This window comes from Rhea pennata, chromosome Z (genome assembly GCF_028389875.1).
Source record: "Rhea pennata isolate bPtePen1 chromosome Z, bPtePen1.pri, whole genome shotgun sequence".
Lineage (NCBI taxonomy): Eukaryota > Metazoa > Chordata > Aves > Rheiformes > Rheidae > Rhea > Rhea pennata.
The window spans coordinates 72,497,731-72,516,401 of NC_084702.1; the positions used below are offsets into that span (position 1 = coordinate 72,497,731).

Here is an 18,671-nt window from a genome sequence, read left to right on the forward strand (position 1 = left end):
TTGATCATCCACAAACAGAGTTTTTCTAGGTGGTGTAAATTTAAAAAGAATGATTGTTGCCACCTGCATTTGTCCATCCTGCAAATTCTGTAAACATACTGAAATACTTTCTGCTACTGAGTGGAGAACTTTTACTTGGATTGTCACAGCAATATGAGATCTTTTCAAACATCTTTGAAATCTTGAGTGTGGGCTTTTCCTCTTAGCAATGAGTAAGGTTGAACTGCATATGAGAGAAGCTGAGCTTCTAGATAGAGTCAGAAAGAATCTCAGCATAGTTTCTGGAAAGGTAAGGATTTTATTTCCAGAAGATTGGAGTCAGGAACTTGGAAAGTTTGGTCATGTGCACCTGAGAAAAATAAGGGGATTATGTGATGCGCTGTGTTTATAGGGGCAGAATTGGAGCTATAAACAGCAATCTGGAGAGAGGTAGCACTGAATGAATTTTGCAGTCAGAAAGAGTCAAGTCAATAACAGGTCTTCCATGTGGAATCTGAAAGGAGCTAAAGATTCAGAGTCGAAAGGAATAGAGGGATGTCCCAGACAAATTCCTGTTTGGTTGGTCATCCTGGGAAGAGCGAGAAAAAAAGAATTGAGGGTGAGGGAGAAGAGAAAGCACATCTGTGAAGATCTTAACCTGATGAAGGCATAATTCTTGGAAGAATTATCTACTAAAACGAATGGTATTTTCTTTCAGAGAGTTTGATAAGTAACAACATATTGGCCGTTCTTCTGGGGCTGGGAAGATGCAACCTTCAGACTGGGCAGGCTTCTGAAAGTGGTGAACAGATAACTCCAGGTGGAGGTCATGTGGTACCGCAGCTTTAACACCACAATGCACAGATGGGTTCAGACAACTTAGGAGGGGAATTTTTTCTTGGACATCCTGGATGCCCCAGAAACGCAGAAGGTTTGGGAAGTATGCCACTGGCTGAAGGGCATAAGACTAGAATGACATGTAAAATGTTGGGCCATCCTTGGGAAGGCAGGACTGTATCTTTGTGGTTACATTGGTAGGAGATGAAGCAATTTCTAGCAGAGCGGCTTAGCTTTTATCAGCCTACGTTTCACATCTGTTAGCTGAATTGTGCACTGTTTTCTGGGCAGGAGAACTTTGTACCTGTAGCTGTCTCACAGGGTCATGCCAGCAGACTGTACTACTTGGGTGGGCAAGTTTGGTTCTGAGGGTGCAGGAACTGGTAATTATGGAGGTTATTTACAGGTGGTGGCAGTAAATGGAGGAAAAAAAGCAAGTAGATAACTCTAAATCTGATGCAGCAAAGCACATGGAGAAAAGAAATTTGTTAATTGCCTCGAGCCCATTCAAGCCCAAGAGTTAAGGGTGAACAAGAGGAAACAGAAGGATTGATACTTAAACGTGTATATGATATTTCTAAAATAACATATAATAAGAAGGCACATGGAAATGGTAGCCTGTAGACTTCTAATTGGCTTTTCTCTGGGAGCTCAAAGTTGAATGATTTTGAGTGGTTTTTTATAATTGTTCCAGTGAAGCAGAGTTTGCCATTCTTGACTGTGTTTGTCTACAGGATGCTAAATTGTACAGGTATGATAGGTTTTAGTGTTCCTTAACTCTTCCCTCTAGGATGCATTGGGGAAAATGCATTGTTACTGTGAAATACTAAGTCAGTCAGACTAGAGTTATACATCAGTGCTGCATCATGCTGGAATTTAAAAATATTACATGACTGTTTCTGAATTCAGATGTGATATGCACCAAATAGGAATTCTCCAATTAACATCATCTGAAAATGAGGAATTATTCTGTGGACTAAAAATCAAAGAAGGAATAGGCAAAAATAATAATGATGTAGCTAGAGATGAAACACTTCAAGTTAAAAGAAATGATCAAATTAGAAGAAATGATGAAGCTAGGGTCAACTCTTCAAGTTGGAAGAAAAAGTTAAAATGAAAAATCTTATTGAGAACAGATAATGAATTAATGCTATACTAAAATCTTCTTTATGGTACGAAGTAAAAACAGCTATCAATGCATTTAAAAAGAAAAACCTGAGAAGTATTGCTTATAGTGGACATAATTCAGAAGCTAGGAATTACAGAAAATAGTGGAAGAAAATAACAGGACAAAAATTGCTGGAAGAAATGAAAATTGAGACCAAAAACTCAAGTATTAGATAATGATAAAAAGATGAAATATTTCATACAATGAGGAAAAACAAAACTGTGAAAGAGATACTATTCTTTTGCTTCAGAAGAACCTTCATGTCTGTATTACAAGATAAAAATGAACAACAGGCCATTCTGTTATTGGGAAGTTGTCCATATATTTGGTAGATAGTGTTAAATCAGGGTCCCCTATAACTGGGATGCAATGACTTGGAAATAAGTGATGAAGAAGTGTTATTGAAGATTTTGGGGGATGTCTTTTTTCCTAGCAAAAGTTCTGAAACCTGGAAAAGTTCCAGAGAGAGCAGATAACTCCATGTTGGAAAAAAAGGAAAGACCTGGCTAAATGAAGATATGACAACTTGATATCACTTCCGGAGAAGTAATGGATGGCTGAAAAAATACAGCAATTACATAAATTGAGATGAAGTTATTAAAAGCAAATAAGAGATTCCATGATGAATTAGGAAAATTGATGTTAAAGTTGAACCTCCCCTGCCCCACACACGTATACACTATCCAAAACTTAAACCTATGGACAAAATGTTTGCCTTGATGAATATGAGGCAGAGAAACAGGAGAAGCAAGGAAACAGAAAAAAGGGGCATATTAGATTAAGATTTAACAAAACAAAAAAAAAACCTATAATAAAAATAATAAAAATTATATTGATCAATATTCAAAAAAATATTAGGAATAGGTTTCTTGGTTCTACACTAGACGCTTTCTCTGCAAAAATAGAAAAGTGATGATAACTTTACTGAAAAGAGGAGTATATGAGGCATGTTGGGAAGAATTAGTTAAATACAAAGGGATGAACTATATTTGGACCATGAGAAAGTGTTGCCTTCTCAGCAAGTGGATGTGCAGGACATGAAGCATGGGAGTAAAGATGTGAACTGTGGCCTGGGTGTGCACACAGTGTATGTGAGCAGCAGGGGTGGAGATATGAGAGCTGTAGGCTTTGCTAGGTGACAGTCAGGGTAGGTGGGTGCCCAGTGCCACCTTCCTTGGGGGAGACTTAAAAGGCTGAGTGTACCTCCTACTTGGGACAAATTGCCATCTGTCTAGAGCTGTTGGAAGCCAGGAGCATGTTTGTGATCCCCCATTTGGCCCCTACTCTTCTGTGGGATGTTGGGAAGGTTTGTGCCAAGGATATGGTTGTAGATTTTGCTCATTGTACACTCAAAGAGGATAGTGAAGGAGATGAAGTGAGGATCTGGATGTTGCTGGTTTTACATCCTGCTAAGAGAAAAAGCACTTTCGGAAGAGAGCAGCAATGAAAAAGAGGGGCCAGTTGATGGGACAATATACATCCAGAGTGAATTTATAAAGATTTGAGCAGGCGAAGTACAGGCTTTCTGAGCTCAGGAAGAGGATGTAATGATGTCTTTGTCAATATCTGGAGTTTCTACTGTCTTCAGTTGACAAGCAGAGTACATTTACCTATGCTGTGGTGACTATGGGAGAGTGTCAGTGAGGCTACAGTTTATTGGAGGGAAGCACTGGAGCTGGCCCAGTGGAGCTGCTTGTTGTGGCCTATGTGAGGCTGATAAGGAGGGAGAGGTTTCTGCTGGAGGGTACATAGCATGGGCAGAATAGTTGGCTATGAACGTTGGGGCAGACTGTGCCTTCAAATACGGACAACTTATTATTTTGGACAAGGTAAGTTTTCAATAAAAGATACTTATATTTTTAAACCTTCTCAAATAAAACTAACGAAAAAAAATATAAATAAATGAGTACTCTTTCCAGCATGAGAGTATTGATCAGTTCTTGAAATACACTGATTTCCTGGGTGAGGGTAGTCCATAGCACACAGAAAGATGTGGGTACTGCGTGAGCACAAAAAAGTGCACACCATGAAAGCGTGTGTGCAGCTTGTGCGACAAGCGGCTGAGCATAAAGACGGGTTTGTGCAAGGTCTTGCGCGTGGGGTGGCGCAAGCCGCTGTCCCCGTACAGGGGGTGTCCCGTCCCCGGCTCCTCTGGAGACGGAGGTGAGCCCCCCGCCGTGGTGCGAGGTGTTTGGAGAAGAGTGTTGGAGCAGGTGATGCCTGGCGGTGGCTTCCCACTGGAAGGGTCGTGCTGAGATTCTGTGAGGCCCGTGACGCTCAAGTTTTTACAAAAGGTCTTTATTTGCCTCGAATAAATAGAAGGAATAAATAGAGGGCTACGCTTATCAGAATAAATAGAATAAGTTAAATAAATAGAGGGGTACACTTATCAGACTAAATAGAATAAGTTAAATAAATAAGCGGAGGGGTACTTTTTGGAGCGGTGCGTGAGTGTGTGGGCAAGTTGGTGGCACCAGGCGTTTCCGTTGTTGAGGGGCGTGGTGAGTGCAGAGCAGGAAGTAGCGGGTGTCTCGCGTTGGGGCTGGGTCTGTGGACGTGGCCTCTGTGTTTGCCATCGGTGGTGTCCTGTGTGGGAGGAGGCGTGGGGTCGAGGTGCGCGGGGCGACGTTGGTGGGCAGGGTGCCCGAGCGTGGCTGTGGGTGTTCACGATGCTGCTGGAGTCTGCGTGGTGGAGGCGGTGGTGGAGGCGGGATGGTGTGGGTGTTGCGGGGTGATGCGAGGAGGGTGCCATGGGAGCGACCGTCTGAGGGTGAGGGGCAGGTGTAGGGTGAGGGCTGCGTGGGTGGTCGGTTGTGGTGAGGAGGGGTTGTGTCTAATCCGCCATGATGCGGGTGAGGTTGTGGATGCGCTGGAAGCAGGTTTGAGCTTCGATGCGGACGCTGTCCCAGGCGCAGGGGCTGTGGTTGTGCGTGCGCAGGAAGTTCTGGATGTGCCGGAAGTATGTGGCGATGCTGAGCTGGTGGGTGAGAGGCACTCGGGTTTTGGAATCCCTGCCGGCGCCCGGGAGGCATTGCTGGAGGTGTTGGATTTGGTCGTGGAGCTGGTTGAGGAGCTGTTGGTGCGCTTGCGCGTCCCAGTGGGCGGGGGTGTTTTCGCTGCTGAGAGTGGTGAAGAGGTGGTCGAGGATGCGTAGGATGGCGGCGGTGGCTTGTTGTGGGTCCTGGATTGTGAGGAGGGTGTTGGGGAAGGGGAAAGTTGGGTCCTGTTGGGCGCAGGTGTGTGTCAGGCGAGGAGCCATGGCGAGGAGGAGCTGGAGGCTGTCCCAGTTGAAGGTGGTCTGCTGGGTGCGAAGGTTGGCGCAGCGGAGGGCAGTGCCGAGAGCGGGCAGGAGGAGCAGGAGCAGCGTGGCGCCGTGCCACAGGCAGGGGTGTCGTGCTGCGGGCGCTGCCATGGTGGTGTGTAGAGTTGTCCGGAGGTGCGATGCAGCAGGCTTGTCAGCCGTGGTGGTGGTGTCGAGTGGTGTGCTTGAGGCTGCGCGTCGCGTCCGGCTTTATTTGGTGCGGCGCGTTTCCCTTTGCCGTTTTCCAGTTGCGGAGAATTTCCTGCTGTCGTTTTCAGTTTTGGTTGTGGCTTTGTTGGCGTTTGTGGTTTTCTGGGGAAGTAGTCTTGCGGGTGCGCGGTGCGCCGTAGGGCGATGGTGGTGCTTCCGCGGTGCTGTGGTTGGTGTTTTGGGGGCAGTGCCGTCGGGGAGGCTGGCTGTTGTGCTGTTGTGTTTCCGCGGGGGAAGTGGAAGTGGCAGTGGCGGGGGCCTTTGGGGCAGCTGTGGTGGGGGGTGTGTGTGTTTGAGCGTTTCCCTTTCGCCTTGCCGTTGTGGTGGTGTGCCCGCTGTGTGCGTTTGAATTTCCCAGCCTCGCCAGCTCTGTGGTCTTGATGTCATGTGCGCGTCTTGGTGGTGCTGGTTTTGCTTTCAGCATGCCTGTTGCTTTTGTTGTGCTCTTAGTGTATGGGAGCTCTTGATGCTCTGGAAGGGTTGCTGCGTGCCGTGTTTTGGGAGAACGTTGGGAGGTGCGCGCTGCGGCCTGTTGCAGAGGGCCGGTTGCGTTAGAGGAGGTGTCTCGGTGCCTCGTGCAGCTGAGCTTTGAGTTTGTGCGGGCATGAGGGTGGCAGGGCTCGTGCGCTCCCTTTCAGCGTGTTTGTATGTCACGGTGGTTGGTGCGTGTGTGCGTGCGTGCGCGTGTTGTGGTGCTTGAGGAGGCATTGTTGGTGTTTGTGCTGGTGCCCTTGCATGTGGTGGTGCGTCTGTGGCCGGGCGAGCAGAGCGGCTCTGTCTCCTGTGTTTGTTTACGCGCGGCATTTGTCGCGAGCCCTACCGTGGCGTGCGTCGTGGATGGCCACGTCGTTCTGTGGGGAAGAGGCCTGGGTGAGTGCGTGGTCCAGCCTGGCGGTCGAAGGAGGGTTGCTCGGAGGCGGTCCTTGGTGCACGAGGCGTTTGTGGAGCCTGGTGTTGAGAAGGGCGAAGTCTGGAGGGAGAGGGCGCAGCGTTGGTGGGTGGCGCGTTTGAGTGGGTGAGTGTCGTTGCGGGAAGGCGCTGGTGCCTGATTGCGGTGGTACTTTGCGGAGTCCATGCGGAGTAGCAGAGGTGCCTGGGATGACAGAGAGGTGTTTGTGGAGGTTGTTGGCTTGGAGAGGTGAAGGGGAGGGCGAGAGCCTGCGAGGCCCGTGTGTCGTGCTCCGGGGTGGAGGTGGGGTTATGCTGTGTGAGAAGGGGAGTGTTGAGGGCGCGGAGGTGTGGAGTGGGGAGAGGTGGCGAGGCGGTCAGGTGTTTGTGGGCTGGGGCTGAGGCTGAGGAGAGGAGCTGAGGAGAAGTGGTGGTGGAGGAGCGTGTGCTGGAGGCGCACCGCTGCAGAGCGAGGTGCAGATGCTGGCTGTCTTTGGGAGGAGGCGGGAGCCGTGGAGTGAGAGGTGCTAGTGCTCCCGGTAGAGCTGCAGCACGGGAGTAGGTTCTGGGCGGGCGGTAGGGGTGGGTGCCAGGCACCTTGTGGGTTAGTGGCATGTGTGGAAGGGAATGTGATTGAGGCGGTGATTAGTGAAGCGCCGTGGTGTTGGAGCCACTAGTGATGCGTAAGGAAGAGGTGTTGGCTGTTGCCAAGGGGTGGGAAGCGGCCTGGTGTGGTGCTTTGCCACAAAGAGGTGCCTAATCTTTGCGGAGTGCCTGCTGGGAGCCTACAGAAGGTCTCTTGCAGTGTACAGCCATGGTAGGCATGTAGCGTGGGCGAACGTGGCACTGGTGCCGAAGGAAGAGGGGAGGGGAGGGGAGGGGAGAGGAGGTGGCAGGCGGGCGAGGAGCGTGTGCTTGGGAGGGGAGTGGAGAGCCTGGGTGGGTGCGTAGGGCTGGAGTTGGGCCAGGGCAAGGTGAGCTGGAGCTGGAAGAGAAGGGTTGGAAGCGGAGTGGGCATTGTGCGCGGTGTTTTTTGGGAGGCCTTTGACGGAGCCTTGCCTGTTTAGCCTCCTGCCCCGTTGCTGAGGTGTGTGCTGCGTGGGCGGAGGAGGTGGTGGGTGTGAGGTGAAAGAGAGCGCCGCTGTGGGAAGAGCGGCTGCGGTCAGTGGTGCAGCGTGCTGTTGGCAGGCAGTAAGTGGTGGTGTGGGCGCCTGGCATCCAGGTGAGTGGTGGTGCCAGAGCTGTTGGCCGTGTGTGTTGGCAGGGTGGGTGATGGGAGGGCTGCGCTCTGAGGAAGGCTGTGTCGGCCAGGGACCCGTCCGAGTGGAGCGATGGATGGGCGGGGGGACGTGGCGGGGTGGGAGAAGTAAACGGTGTGTTGGGAAGCTGCCGAAGTTGAAGAAGGGCCAGCGCAAGGTCTTGCGCGTGGGGTGGCGCAAGCCGCTGTCCCCGTACAGGGGGTGTCCCGTCCCCGGCTCCTCTGGAGACGGAGGTGAGCCCCCCGCCGTGGTGCGAGGTGTTTGGAGAAGAGTGTTGGAGCAGGTGATGCCTGGCGGTGGCTTCCCACTGGAAGGGTCGTGCTGAGATTCTGTGAGGCCCGTGACGCTCAAGTTTTTACAAAAGGTCTTTATTTGCCTCGAATAAATAGAAGGAATAAATAGAGGGCTACGCTTATCAGAATAAATAGAATAAGTTAAATAAATAGAGGGGTACACTTATCAGACTAAATAGAATAAGTTAAATAAATAAGCGGAGGGGTACTTTTTGGAGCAGTGCGTGAGTGTGTGGGCAAGTTGGTGGCACCAGGCGTTTCCGTTGTTGAGGGGCGTGGTGAGTGCAGAGCAGGAAGTAGCGGGTGTCTCGCGTTGGGGCTGGGTCTGTGGACGTGGCCTCTGTGTTTGCCATCGGTGGTGTCCTGTGTGGGAGGAGGCGTGGGGTCGAGGTGCGCGGGGCGACGTTGGTGGGCAGGGTGCCCGAGCGTGGCTGTGGGTGTTCACGATGCTGCTGGAGTCTGCGTGGTGGAGGCGGTGGTGGAGGCGGGATGGTGTGGGTGTTGCGGGGTGATGCGAGGAGGGTGCCATGGGAGCGACCGTCTGAGGGTGAGGGGCAGGTGTAGGGTGAGGGCTGCGTGGGTGGTCGGTTGTGGTGAGGAGGGGTTGTGTCTAATCCGCCATGATGCGGGTGAGGTTGTGGATGCGCTGGAAGCAGGTGTGAGCTTCGAGGCGGACGCTGTCCCAGGCGCAGGGGCTGTGGTTGTGCGTGCGCAGGAAGTTCTGGATGTGCCGGAAGTATGTGGCGATGCTGAGCTGGTGGGTGAGAGGCACTCGGGTTTTGGAATCCCTGCCGGCGCCCGGGAGGCATTGCTGGAGGTGTTGGATTTGGTCGTGGAGCTGGTTGAGGAGCTGTTGGTGCGCTTGCGCGTCCCAGTGGGCGGGGGTGTTTTCGCTGCTGAGAGTGGTGAAGAGGTGGTCGAGGATGCGTAGGATGGCGGCGGTGGCTTGTTGTGGGTCCTGGATTGTGAGGAGGGTGTTGGGGAAGGGGAAAGTTGGGTCCTGTTGGGCGCAGGTGTGTGTCAGGCGAGGAGCCATGGCGAGGAGGAGCTGGAGGCTGTCCCAGTTGAAGGTGGTCTGCTGGGTGCGAAGGTTGGTGCAGCGGAGGGCAGTGCCGAGAGCGGGCAGGAGGAGCAGGAGCAGCGTGGCGCCGTGCCACAGGCAGGGGTGTCGTGCTGCGGGCGCTGCCATGGTGGTGTGTAGAGTTGTCCGGAGGTGCGATGCAGCAGGCTTGTCAGCCGTGGTGGTGGTGTCGAGTGGTGTGCTTGAGGCTGCGCGTCGCGTCCGGCTTTATTTGGTGCGGCGCGTTTCCCTTTGCCGTTTTCCAGTTGCGGAGAATTTCCTGCTGTCGTTTTCAGTTTTGGTTGTGGCTTTGTTGGCGTTTGTGGTTTTCTGGGGAAGTAGTCTTGCGGGTGCGCGGTGCGCCGTAGGGCGATGGTGGTGCTTCCGCGGTGCTGTGGTTGGTGTTTTGGGGGCAGTGCCGTCGGGGAGGCTGGCTGTTGTGCTGTTGTGTTTCCGCGGGGGAAGTGGAAGTGGCAGTGGCGGGGGCCTTTGGGGCAGCTGTGGTGGGGGGTGTGTGTGTTTGAGCGTTTCCCTTTCACCTTGCCGTTGTGGTGGTGTGCCCGCTGTGTGCGTTTGAATTTCCCAGCCTCGCCAGCTCTGTGGTCTTGATGTCATGTGCGCGTCTTGGTGGTGCTGGTTTTGCTTTCAGCATGCCTGTTGCTTTTGTTGTGCTCTTAGTGTATGGGAGCTCTTGATGCTCTGGAAGGGTTGCTGCGTGCCGTGTTTTGGGAGAACGTTGGGAGGTGCGCGCTGCGGCCTGTTGCAGAGGGCCGGTTGCGTTAGAGGAGGTGTCTCGGTGCCTCGTGCAGCTGAGCTTTGAGTTTGTGCGGGCATGAGGGTGGCAGGGCTCGTGCGCTCCCTTTCAGCGTGTTTGTATGCCACGGTGGTTGGTGCGTGTGTGCGTGCGTGCGCGTGTTGTGGTGCTTGAGGAGGCATTGTTGGTGTTTGTGCTGGTGCCCTTGCATGTGGTGGTGCGTCTGTGGCCGGGCGAGCAGAGCGGCTCTGTCTCCTGTGTTTGTTTACGCGCGGCATTTGTCGCGAGCCCTACCGTGGCGTGCGTCGTGGATGGCCACGTCGTTCTGTGGGGAAGAGGCCTGGGTGAGTGCGTGGTCCAGCCTGGCGGTCAAAGGAGGGTTGCTCGGAGGCGGTCCTTGGTGCACGAGGCGTTTGTGGAGCCTGGTGTTGAGAAGGGCGAAGTCTGGAGGGAGAGGGCGCAGCGTTGGTGGGTGGCGCGTTTGAGTGGGTGAGTGTCGTTGCGGGAAGGCGCTGGTGCCTGATTGCGGTGGTACTTTGCGGAGTCCATGCGGAGTAGCAGAGGTGCCTGGGATGACAGAGAGGTGTTTGTGGAGGTTGTTGGCTTGGAGAGGTGAAGGGGAGGGCGAGAGCCTGCGAGGCCCGTGTGTCGTGCTCCGGGGTGGAGGTGGGGTTATGCTGTGTGAGAAGGGGAGTGTTGAGGGCGCGGAGGTGTGGAGTGGGGAGAAGTGGCGAGGCGGTCAGGTGTTTGTGGGCTGGGGCTGAGGCTGAGGAGAGGAGCTGAGGAGAAGTGGTGGTGGAGGAGCGTGTGCTGGAGGCGCACCGCTGCAGAGCGAGGTGCAGATGCTGGCTGTCTTTGGGAGGAGGCGGGAGCCGTGGAGTGAGAGGTGCTAGTGCTCCCGGTAGAGCTGCAGCACGGGAGTAGGTTCTGGGCGGGCGGTAGGGGTGGGTGCCAGGCACCTTGTGGGTTAGTGGCATGTGTGGAAGGGAATGTGATTGAGGCGGTGATTAGTGAAGCGCCGTGGTGTTGGAGCCACTAGTGATGCGTAAGGAAGAGGTGTTGGCTGTTGCCAAGGGGTGGGAAGCGGCCTGGTGTGGTGCTTTGCCACAAAGAGGTGCCTAATCTTTGCGGAGTGCCTGCTGGGAGCCTACAGAAGGTCTCTTGCAGTGTACAGCCATGGTAGGCATGTAGCGTGGGCGAACGTGGCACTGGTGCCGAAGGAAGAGGGGAGGGGAGGGGAGGGGAGGTGGCAGGCGGGCGAGGAGCGTGTGCTTGGGAGGGGAGTGGAGAGCCTGGGTGGGTGCGTAGGGCTGGAGTTGGGCCAGGGCAAGGTGAGCTGGAGCTGGAAGAGAAGGGTTGGAAGCGGAGTGGGCATTGTGCGCGGTGTTTTTTGGGAGGCCTTTGACGGAGCCTTGCCTGTTTAGCCTCCTGCCCCGTTGCTGAGGTGTGTGCTGCGTAGGCGGAGGAGGTGGTGGGTGTGAGGTGAAAGAGAGCGCCGCTGTGGGAAGAGCGGCTGCGGTCAGTGGTGCAGCGTGCTGTTGGCAGGCAGTAAGTGGTGGTGTGGGCGCCTGGCATCCAGGTGAGTGGTGGTGCCAGAGCTGTTGGCCGTGTGTGTTGGCAGGGTGGGTGATGGGAGGGCTGCGCTCTGAGGAAGGCTGTGTCGGCCAGGGACCCGTCCGAGTGGAGCGATGGATGGGCGGGGGGACGTGGCGGGGTGGGAGAAGTAAACGGTGTGTTGGGAAGCTGCCGAAGTTGAAGAAGGGCCAGCGCAAGGTCTTGCGCGTGGGGTGGCGCAAGCCGCTGTCCCCGTACAGGGGGTGTCCCGTCCCCGGCTCCTCTGGAGACGGAGGTGAGCCCCCCGCCATGGTGCGAGGTGTTTGGAGAAGAGTGTTGGAGCAGGTGATGCCTGGCGGTGGCTTCCCACTGGAAGGGTCGTGCTGAGATTCTGTGAGGCCCGTGACGCTCAAGTTTTTACAAAAGGTCTTTATTTGCCTCGAATAAATAGAAGGAATAAATAGAGGGCTACGCTTATCAGAATAAATAGAATAAGTTAAATAAATAGAGGGGTACACTTATCAGACTAAATAGAATAAGTTAAATAAATAAGCGGAGGGGTACTTTTTGGAGCGGTGCGTGAGTGTGTGGGCAAGTTGGTGGCACCAGGCGTTTCCGTTGTTGAGGGGCGTGGTGAGTGCAGAGCAGGAAGTAGCGGGTGTCTCGCGTTGGGGCTGGGTCTGTGGACGTGGCCTCTGTGTTTGCCATCGGTGGTGTCCTGTGTGGGAGGAGGCGTGGGGTCGAGGTGCGCGGGGCGACGTTGGTGGGCAGGGTGCCCGAGCGTGGCTGTGGGTGTTCACGATGCTGCTGGAGTCTGCGTGGTGGAGGCGGTGGTGGAGGCGGGATGGTGTGGGTGTTGCGGGGTGATGCGAGGAGGGTGCCATGGGAGCGACCGTCTGAGGGTGAGGGGCAGGTGTAGGGTGAGGGCTGCGTGGGTGGTCGGTTGTGGTGAGGAGGGGTTGTGTCTAATCCGCCATGATGCGGGTGAGGTTGTGGATGCGCTGGAAGCAGGTGTGAGCTTCGAGGCGGACGCTGTCCCAGGCGCAGGGGCTGTGGTTGTGCGTGCGCAGGAAGTTCTGGATGTGCCGGAAGTATGTGGCGATGCTGAGCTGGTGGGTGAGAGGCACTCGGGTTTTGGAATCCCTGCCGGCGCCCGGGAGGCATTGCTGGAGGTGTTGGATTTGATGCTCAACGTGGTTGAGGAGCTGTTGGTGCGCTTGCGCGTCCCAGTGGGCGGGGGTGTTTTCGCTGCTGAGAGTGGTGAAGAGGTGGTCGAGGATGCGTAGGATGGCGGTGGTGGCTTGTTGTGGGTCCTGGATTGTGAGGAGGGTGTTGGGGAAGGGGAAAGTTGGGTCCTGTTGGGCGCAGGTGTGTGTCAGGCGAGGAGCCATGGCGAGGAGGAGCTGGAGGCTGTCCCAGTTGAAGGTGGTCTGCTGGGTGCGAAGGTTGGTGCAGCGGAGGGCAGTGCCGAGAGCGGGCAGGAGGAGCAGGAGCAGCGTGGCGCCGTGCCACAGGCAGGGGTGTCGTGCTGCGGGCGCTGCCATGGTGGTGTGTAGAGTTGTCCGGAGGTGCGATGCAGCAGGCTTGTCAGCTGTGGTGGTGGTGTCGAGTGGTGTGCTTGAGGCTGCGCGTCGCGTCCGGCTTTATTTGGTGCGGCGCGTTTCCCTTTGCCATTTTCCAGTTGCGGAGAATTTCCTGCTGTCGTTTTCAGTTTTGGTTGTGGCTTTGTTGGCGTTTGTGGTTTTCTGGGGAAGTAGTCTTGTGGGTGCGCGGTGCGCCGTAGGGCGATGGTGGTGCTTCCGCGGTGCTGTGGTTGGTGTTTTGGGGGCAGCGCCGTCGGGGAGGCTGGCTGTTGTGCTGTTGTGTTTCCGCGGGGGAAGTGGAAGTGGCAGTGGCGGGGGCCTTTGGGGCAGCTGTGGTGGGGGGTGTGTGTGTTTGAGCGTTTCCCTTTCGCCTTGCCGTTGTGGTGGTGTGCCCGCTGTGTGCGTTTGAATTTCCCAGCCTCGCCAGCTCTGTGGTCTTGATGTCATGTGCGCGTCTTGGTGGTGCTGGTTTTGCTTTCAGCATGCCTGTTGCTTTTGTTGTGCTCTTAGTGTATGGGAGCTCTTGATGCTCTGGAAGGGTTGCTGCGTGCCGTGTTTTGGGAGAACGTTGGGAGGTGCGCGCTGCGGCCTGTTGCAGAGGGCCGGTTGCGTTAGAGGAGGTGTCTCGGTGCCTCGTGCAGCCGAGCTTTGAGTTTGTGCGGGCATGAGGGTGGCAGGGCTCGTGCGCTCCCTTTCAGCGTGTTTGTATGCCACGGTGGTTGGTGCATGTGTGCGTGCGTGCGCGTGTTGTGGTGCTTGAGGAGGCATTGTTGGTGTTTGTGCTGGTGCCCTTGCATGTGGTGGTGCGTCTGTGGCCGGGCGAGCAGAGCGGCTCTGTCTCCTGTGTTTGTTTACGCGCGGCATTTGTCGCGAGCCCTACCGTGGCGTGCGTCGTGGATGGCCACGTCGTTCTGTGGGGAAGAGGCCTGGGTGAGTGCGTGGTCCAGCCTGGCGGTCAAAGGAGGGTTGCTCGGAGGCGGTCCTTGGTGCACGAGGCGTTTGTGGAGCCTGGTGTTGAGAAGGGCGAAGTCTGGAGGGAGAGGGCGCAGCATTGGTGGGTGGCGCGTTTGAGTGGGTGAGTGTCGTTGCGGGAAGGCGCTGGTGCCTGATTGCGGTGGTACTTTGCGGAGTCCATGCGGAGTAGCAGAGGTGCCTGGGATGACAGAGAGGTGTTTGTGGAGGTTGTTGGCTTGGAGAGGTGAAGGGGAGGGCGAGAGCCTGCGAGGCCCGTGTGTCGTGCTCCGGGGTGGAGGTGGGGTTATGCTGTGTGAGAAGGGGAGTGTTGAGGGCGCGGAGGTGTGGAGTGGGGAGAGGTGGCAAGGCGGTCAGGTGTTTGTGGGCTGGGGCTGAGGCTGAGGAGAGGAGCTGAGGAGAAGTGGTGGTGGAGGAGCGTGTGCTGGAGGCGCACCGCTGCAGAGCGAGGTGCAGATGCTGGCTGTCTTTGGGAGGAGGCGGGAGCCGTGGAGTGAGAGGTGCTAGTGCTCCCGGTAGAGCTGCAGCACGGGAGTAGGTTCTGGGCAGGCGGTAGGGGTGGGTGCCAGGCACCTTGTGGGTTAGTGGCATGTGTGGAAGGGAATGTGATTGAGGCGGTGATTAGTGAAGCGCCGTGGTGAGCTGTGGTGTTGGAGCCGCTAGTGATGCGTAAGGAAGAGGTGTTGGCTGTTGCCAAGGGGTGGGAAGCGGCCTGGTGTGGTGCTTTGCCACAAAGAGGTGCCTAATCTTTGCGGAGTGCCTGCTGGGAGCCTACAGAAGGTCTCTTGCAGTGTACAGCCATGGTAGGCATGTAGCGTGGGCGAACGTGGCACTGGTGCCGAAGGAAGAGGGGAGGGGAGGGGAGGGGAGAGGAGGTGGCAGGCGGGCGAGGAGCGTGTGCTTGGGAGGGGAGTGGAGAGCCTGGGTGGGTGCGTAGGGCTGGAGTTGGGCCAGGGCAAGGTGAGCTGGAGCTGGAAGAGAAGGGTTGGAAGCGGAGTGGGCATTGTGCGCGGTGTTTTTTGGGAGGCCTTTGACGGAGCCTTGCCTGTTTAGCCTCCTGCCCCGTTGCTGAGGTGTGTGCTGCGTGGGCGGAGGAGGTGGTGGGTGTGAGGTGAAAGAGAGCGCCGCTGTGGGAAGAGCGGCTGCGGTCAGTGGTGCAGCGTGCTGTTGGCAGGCAGTAAGTGGTGGTGTGGGCGCCTGGCATCCAGGTGAGTGGTGGTGCCAGAGCTGTTGGCCGTGTGTGTTGGCAGGGTGGGTGATGGGAGGGCTGCGCTCTGAGGAAGGCTGTGTCGGCCAGGGACCCGTCCGAGTGGAGCGATGGATGGGCGGGGGGACGTGGCGGGGTGGGAGAAGTAAACGGTGTGTTGGGAAGCTGCCGAAGTTGAAGAAGGGCCAGCGCAAGGTCTTGCGCGTGGGGTGGCGCAAGCCGCTGTCCCCGTACAGGGGGTGTCCCGTCCCCGGCTCCTCTGGAGACGGAGGTGAGCCCCCCGCCGTGGTGCGAGGTGTTTGGAGAAGAGTGTTGGAGCAGGTGATGCCTGGCGGTGGCTTCCCACTGGAAGGGTCGTGCTGAGATTCTGTGAGGCCCGTGACGCTCAAGTTTTTACAAAAGGTCTTTATTTGCCTCGAATAAATAGAAGGAATAAATAGAGGGCTACGCTTATCAGAATAAATAGAATAAGTTAAATAAATAGAGGGGTACACTTATCAGACTAAATAGAATAAGTTAAATAAATAAGCGGAGGGGTACTTTTTGGAGCGGTGCGTGAGTGTGTGGGCAAGTTGGTGGCACCAGGCGTTTCCGTTGTTGAGGGGCGTGGTGAGTGCAGAGCAGGAAGTAGCGGGTGTCTCGCGTTGGGGCTGGGTCTGTGGACGTGGCCTCTGTGTTTGCCATCGGTGGTGTCCTGTGTGGGAGGAGGCGTGGGGTCGAGGTGCGCGGGGCGACGTTGGTGGGCAGGGTGCCCGAGCGTGGCTGTGGGTGTTCACGATGCTGCTGGAGTCTGCGTGGTGGAGGCGGTGGTGGAGGCGGGATGGTGTGGGTGTTGCGGGGTGATGCGAGGAGGGTGCCATGGGAGCGACCGTCTGAGGGTGAGGGGCAGGTGTAGGGTGAGGGCTGCGTGGGTGGTCGGTTGTGGTGAGGAGGGGTTGTGTCTAATCCGCCATGATGCGGGTGAGGTTGTGGATGCGCTGGAAGCAGGTGTGAGCTTCGAGGCGGACGCTGTCCCAGGCGCAGGGGCTGTGGTTGTGCGTGCGCAGGAAGTTCTGGATGTGCCGGAAGTATGTGGCGATGCTGAGCTGGTGGGTGAGAGGCACTCGGGTTTTGGAATCCCTGCCGGCGCCCGGGAGGCATTGCTGGAGGTGTTGGATTTGGTCGTGGAGCTGGTTGAGGAGCTGTTGGTGCGCTTGCGCGTCCCAGTGGGCGGGGGTGTTTTCGCTGCTGAGAGTGGTGAAGAGGTGGTCGAGGATGCGTAGGATGGCGGCGGTGGCTTGTTGTGGGTCCTGGATTGTGAGGAGGGTGTTGGGGAAGGGGAAAGTTGGGTCCTGTTGGGCGCAGGTGTGTGTCAGGCGAGGAGCCATGGCGAGGAGGAGCTGGAGGCTGTCCCAGTTGAAGGTGGTCTGCTGGGTGCGAAGGTTGGCGCAGCGGAGGGCAGTGCCGAGAGCGGGCAGGAGGAGCAGGAGCAGCGTGGCGCCGTGCCACAGGCAGGGGTGTCGTGCTGCGGGCGCTGCCATGGTGGTGTGTAGAGTTGTCCGGAGGTGCGATGCAGCAGGCTTGTCAGCCGTGGTGGTGGTGTCGAGTGGTGTGCTTGAGGCTGCGCGTCGCGTCCGGCTTTATTTGGTGCGGCGCGTTTCCCTTTGCCGTTTTCCAGTTGCGGAGAATTTCCTGCTGTCGTTTTCAGTTTTGGTTGTGGCTTTGTTGGCGTTTGTGGTTTTCTGGGGAAGTAGTCTTGCGGGTGCGCGGTGCGCCGTAGGGCGATGGTGGTGCTTCCGCGGTGCTGTGGTTGGTGTTTTGGGGGCAGTGCCGTCGGGGAGGCTGGCTGTTGTGCTGTTGTGTTTCCGCGGGGGAAGTGGAAGTGGCAGTGGCGGGGGCCTTTGGGGCAGCTGTGGTGGGGGGTGTGTGTGTTTGAGCGTTTCCCTTTCGCCTTGCCGTTGTGGTGGTGTGCCCGCTGTGTGCGTTTGAATTTCCCAGCCTCGCCAGCTCTGTGGTCTTGATGTCATGTGCGCGTCTTGGTGGTGCTGGTTTTGCTTTCAGCATGCCTGTTGCTTTTGTTGTGCTCTTAGTGTATGGGAGCTCTTGATGCTCTGGAAGGGTTGCTGCGTGCCGTGTTTTGGGAGAACGTTGGGAGGTGCGCGCTGCGGCCTGTTGCAGAGGGCCGGTTGCGTTAGAGGAGGTGTCTCGGTGCCTCGTGCAGCCGAGCTTTGAGTTTGTGCGGGCATGAGGGTGGCAGGGCTCGTGCGCTCCCTTTCAGCGTGTTTGTATGCCACGGTGGTTGGTGCGTGTGTGCGTGCGTGCGCGTGTTGTGGTGCTTGAGGAGGCATTGTTGGTGTTTGTGCTGGTGCCCTTGCATGTGGTGGTGCGTCTGTGGCCGGGCGAGCAGAGCGGCTCTGTCTCCTGTGTTTGTTTACGCGCGGCATTTGTCGCGAGCCCTACCGTGGCGCGCGTCGTGGATGGCCACGTCGTTCTGTGGGGAAGAGGCCTGGGTGAGTGCGTGGTCCAGCCTGGCGGTCAAAGGAGGGTTGCTCGGAGGCGGTCCTTGGTGCACGAGGCGTTTGTGGAGCCTGGTGTTGAGAAGGGCGAAGTCTGGAGGGAGAGGGCGCAGCGTTGGTGGGTGGCGCGTTTGAGTGGGTGAGTGTCGTTGCGGGAAGGCGCTGGTGCCTGATTGCGGTGGTACTTTGCGGAGTCCATGCGGAGTAGCAGAGGTGCCTGGGATGACAGAGAGGTGTTTGTGGAGGTTGTTGGCTTGGAGAGGTGAAGGGGAGGGCGAGAGCCTGCGAGGCCCGTGTGTCGTGCTCCGGGGTGGAGGCGGGGTTATGCTGTGTGAGAAGGGGAGTGTTGAGGGCGCGGAGGTGTGGAGTGGGGAGAGGTGGCAAGGCGGTCAGGTGTTTGTGGGCTGGGGCTGAGGCTGAGGAGAGGAGCTGAGGAGAAGTGGTGGTGGAGGAGCGTGTGCTGGAGGCGCACCGCTGCAGAGCGAGGTGCAGATGCTGGCTGTCTTTGGGAGGAGGCGGGAGCCGTGGAGTGAGAGGTGCTAGTGCTCCCGGTAGAGCTGCAGCACGGGAGTAGGTTCTGGGCAGGCGGTAGGGGTGGGTGCCAGGCACCTTGTGGGTTAGTGGCATGTGTGGAAGGGAATGTGATTGAGGCGGTGATTAGTGAAGCGCCGTGGTGAGCTGTGGTGTTGGAGCCGCTAGTGATGCGTAAGGAAGAGGTGTTGGCTGTTGCCAAGGGGTGGGAAGCGGCCTGGTGTGGTGCTTTGCCACAAAGAGGTGCCTAATCTTTGCGGAGTGCCTGCTGGGAGCCTACAGAAGGTCTCTTGCAGTGTACAGCCATGGTAGGCATGTAGCGTGGGCGAACGTGGCACTGGTGCCGAAGGAAGAGGGGAGGGGAGGGGAGGGGAGGGGAGAGGAGGTGGCAGGCGGGCGAGGAGCGTGTGCTTGGGAGGGGAGTGGAGAGCCTGGGTGGGTGCGTAGGGCTGGAGTTGGGCCAGGGCAAGGTGAGCTGGAGCTGGAAGAGAAGGGTTGGAAGCGGAGTGGGCATTGTGCGCGGTGTTTTTTGGGAGGCCTTTGACGGAGCCTTGCCTGTTTAGCCTCCTGCCCCGTTGCT

At 56.7% G+C, this 18,671-nt stretch overlaps 5 protein-coding genes across 8 annotated transcripts in view; 1 reads left to right on the plus strand and 4 right to left on the minus strand.

Annotated features, from left to right (window-relative positions):
• UBAP2 (ubiquitin associated protein 2) overlaps positions 1–18,671 on the plus strand; it is a 145,676-nt gene that overhangs the window by 76,707 nt on the left and 50,298 nt on the right. The window lies entirely within an intron of this gene.
• LOC134153389 (interferon-like) lies at positions 4,818–5,444 on the minus strand. The gene has a single exon (XM_062599554.1). The coding sequence runs from the start codon at positions 5,394–5,396 to the stop codon at positions 4,818–4,820; it is 579 nt and encodes a 192-aa protein (XP_062455538.1). The 5' UTR covers positions 5,397–5,444.
• LOC134153391 (interferon-like) lies at positions 8,546–9,172 on the minus strand. The gene has a single exon (XM_062599556.1). The coding sequence runs from the start codon at positions 9,122–9,124 to the stop codon at positions 8,546–8,548; it is 579 nt and encodes a 192-aa protein (XP_062455540.1). The 5' UTR covers positions 9,125–9,172.
• Positions 12,269–12,847, minus strand: LOC134153392 (interferon-like). The gene has a single exon (XM_062599558.1). The coding sequence runs from the start codon at positions 12,845–12,847 to the stop codon at positions 12,269–12,271; it is 579 nt and encodes a 192-aa protein (XP_062455542.1).
• Positions 16,007–16,633, minus strand: LOC134153394 (interferon-like). Its single transcript, XM_062599559.1, has one exon. The coding sequence runs from the start codon at positions 16,583–16,585 to the stop codon at positions 16,007–16,009; it is 579 nt and encodes a 192-aa protein (XP_062455543.1). The 5' UTR covers positions 16,586–16,633.

Coding starts and splice junctions, on each gene's coding strand:
- LOC134153389 (XM_062599554.1), bottom strand. CDS start 5,396: ATGGCAGCGCCCGCAGCACGACACCCCTGCCTGTGGCACGGCGCCACG.
- LOC134153391 (XM_062599556.1), bottom strand. CDS start 9,124: ATGGCAGCGCCCGCAGCACGACACCCCTGCCTGTGGCACGGCGCCACG.
- LOC134153392 (XM_062599558.1), bottom strand. CDS start 12,847: ATGGCAGCGCCCGCAGCACGACACCCCTGCCTGTGGCACGGCGCCACG.
- LOC134153394 (XM_062599559.1), bottom strand. CDS start 16,585: ATGGCAGCGCCCGCAGCACGACACCCCTGCCTGTGGCACGGCGCCACG.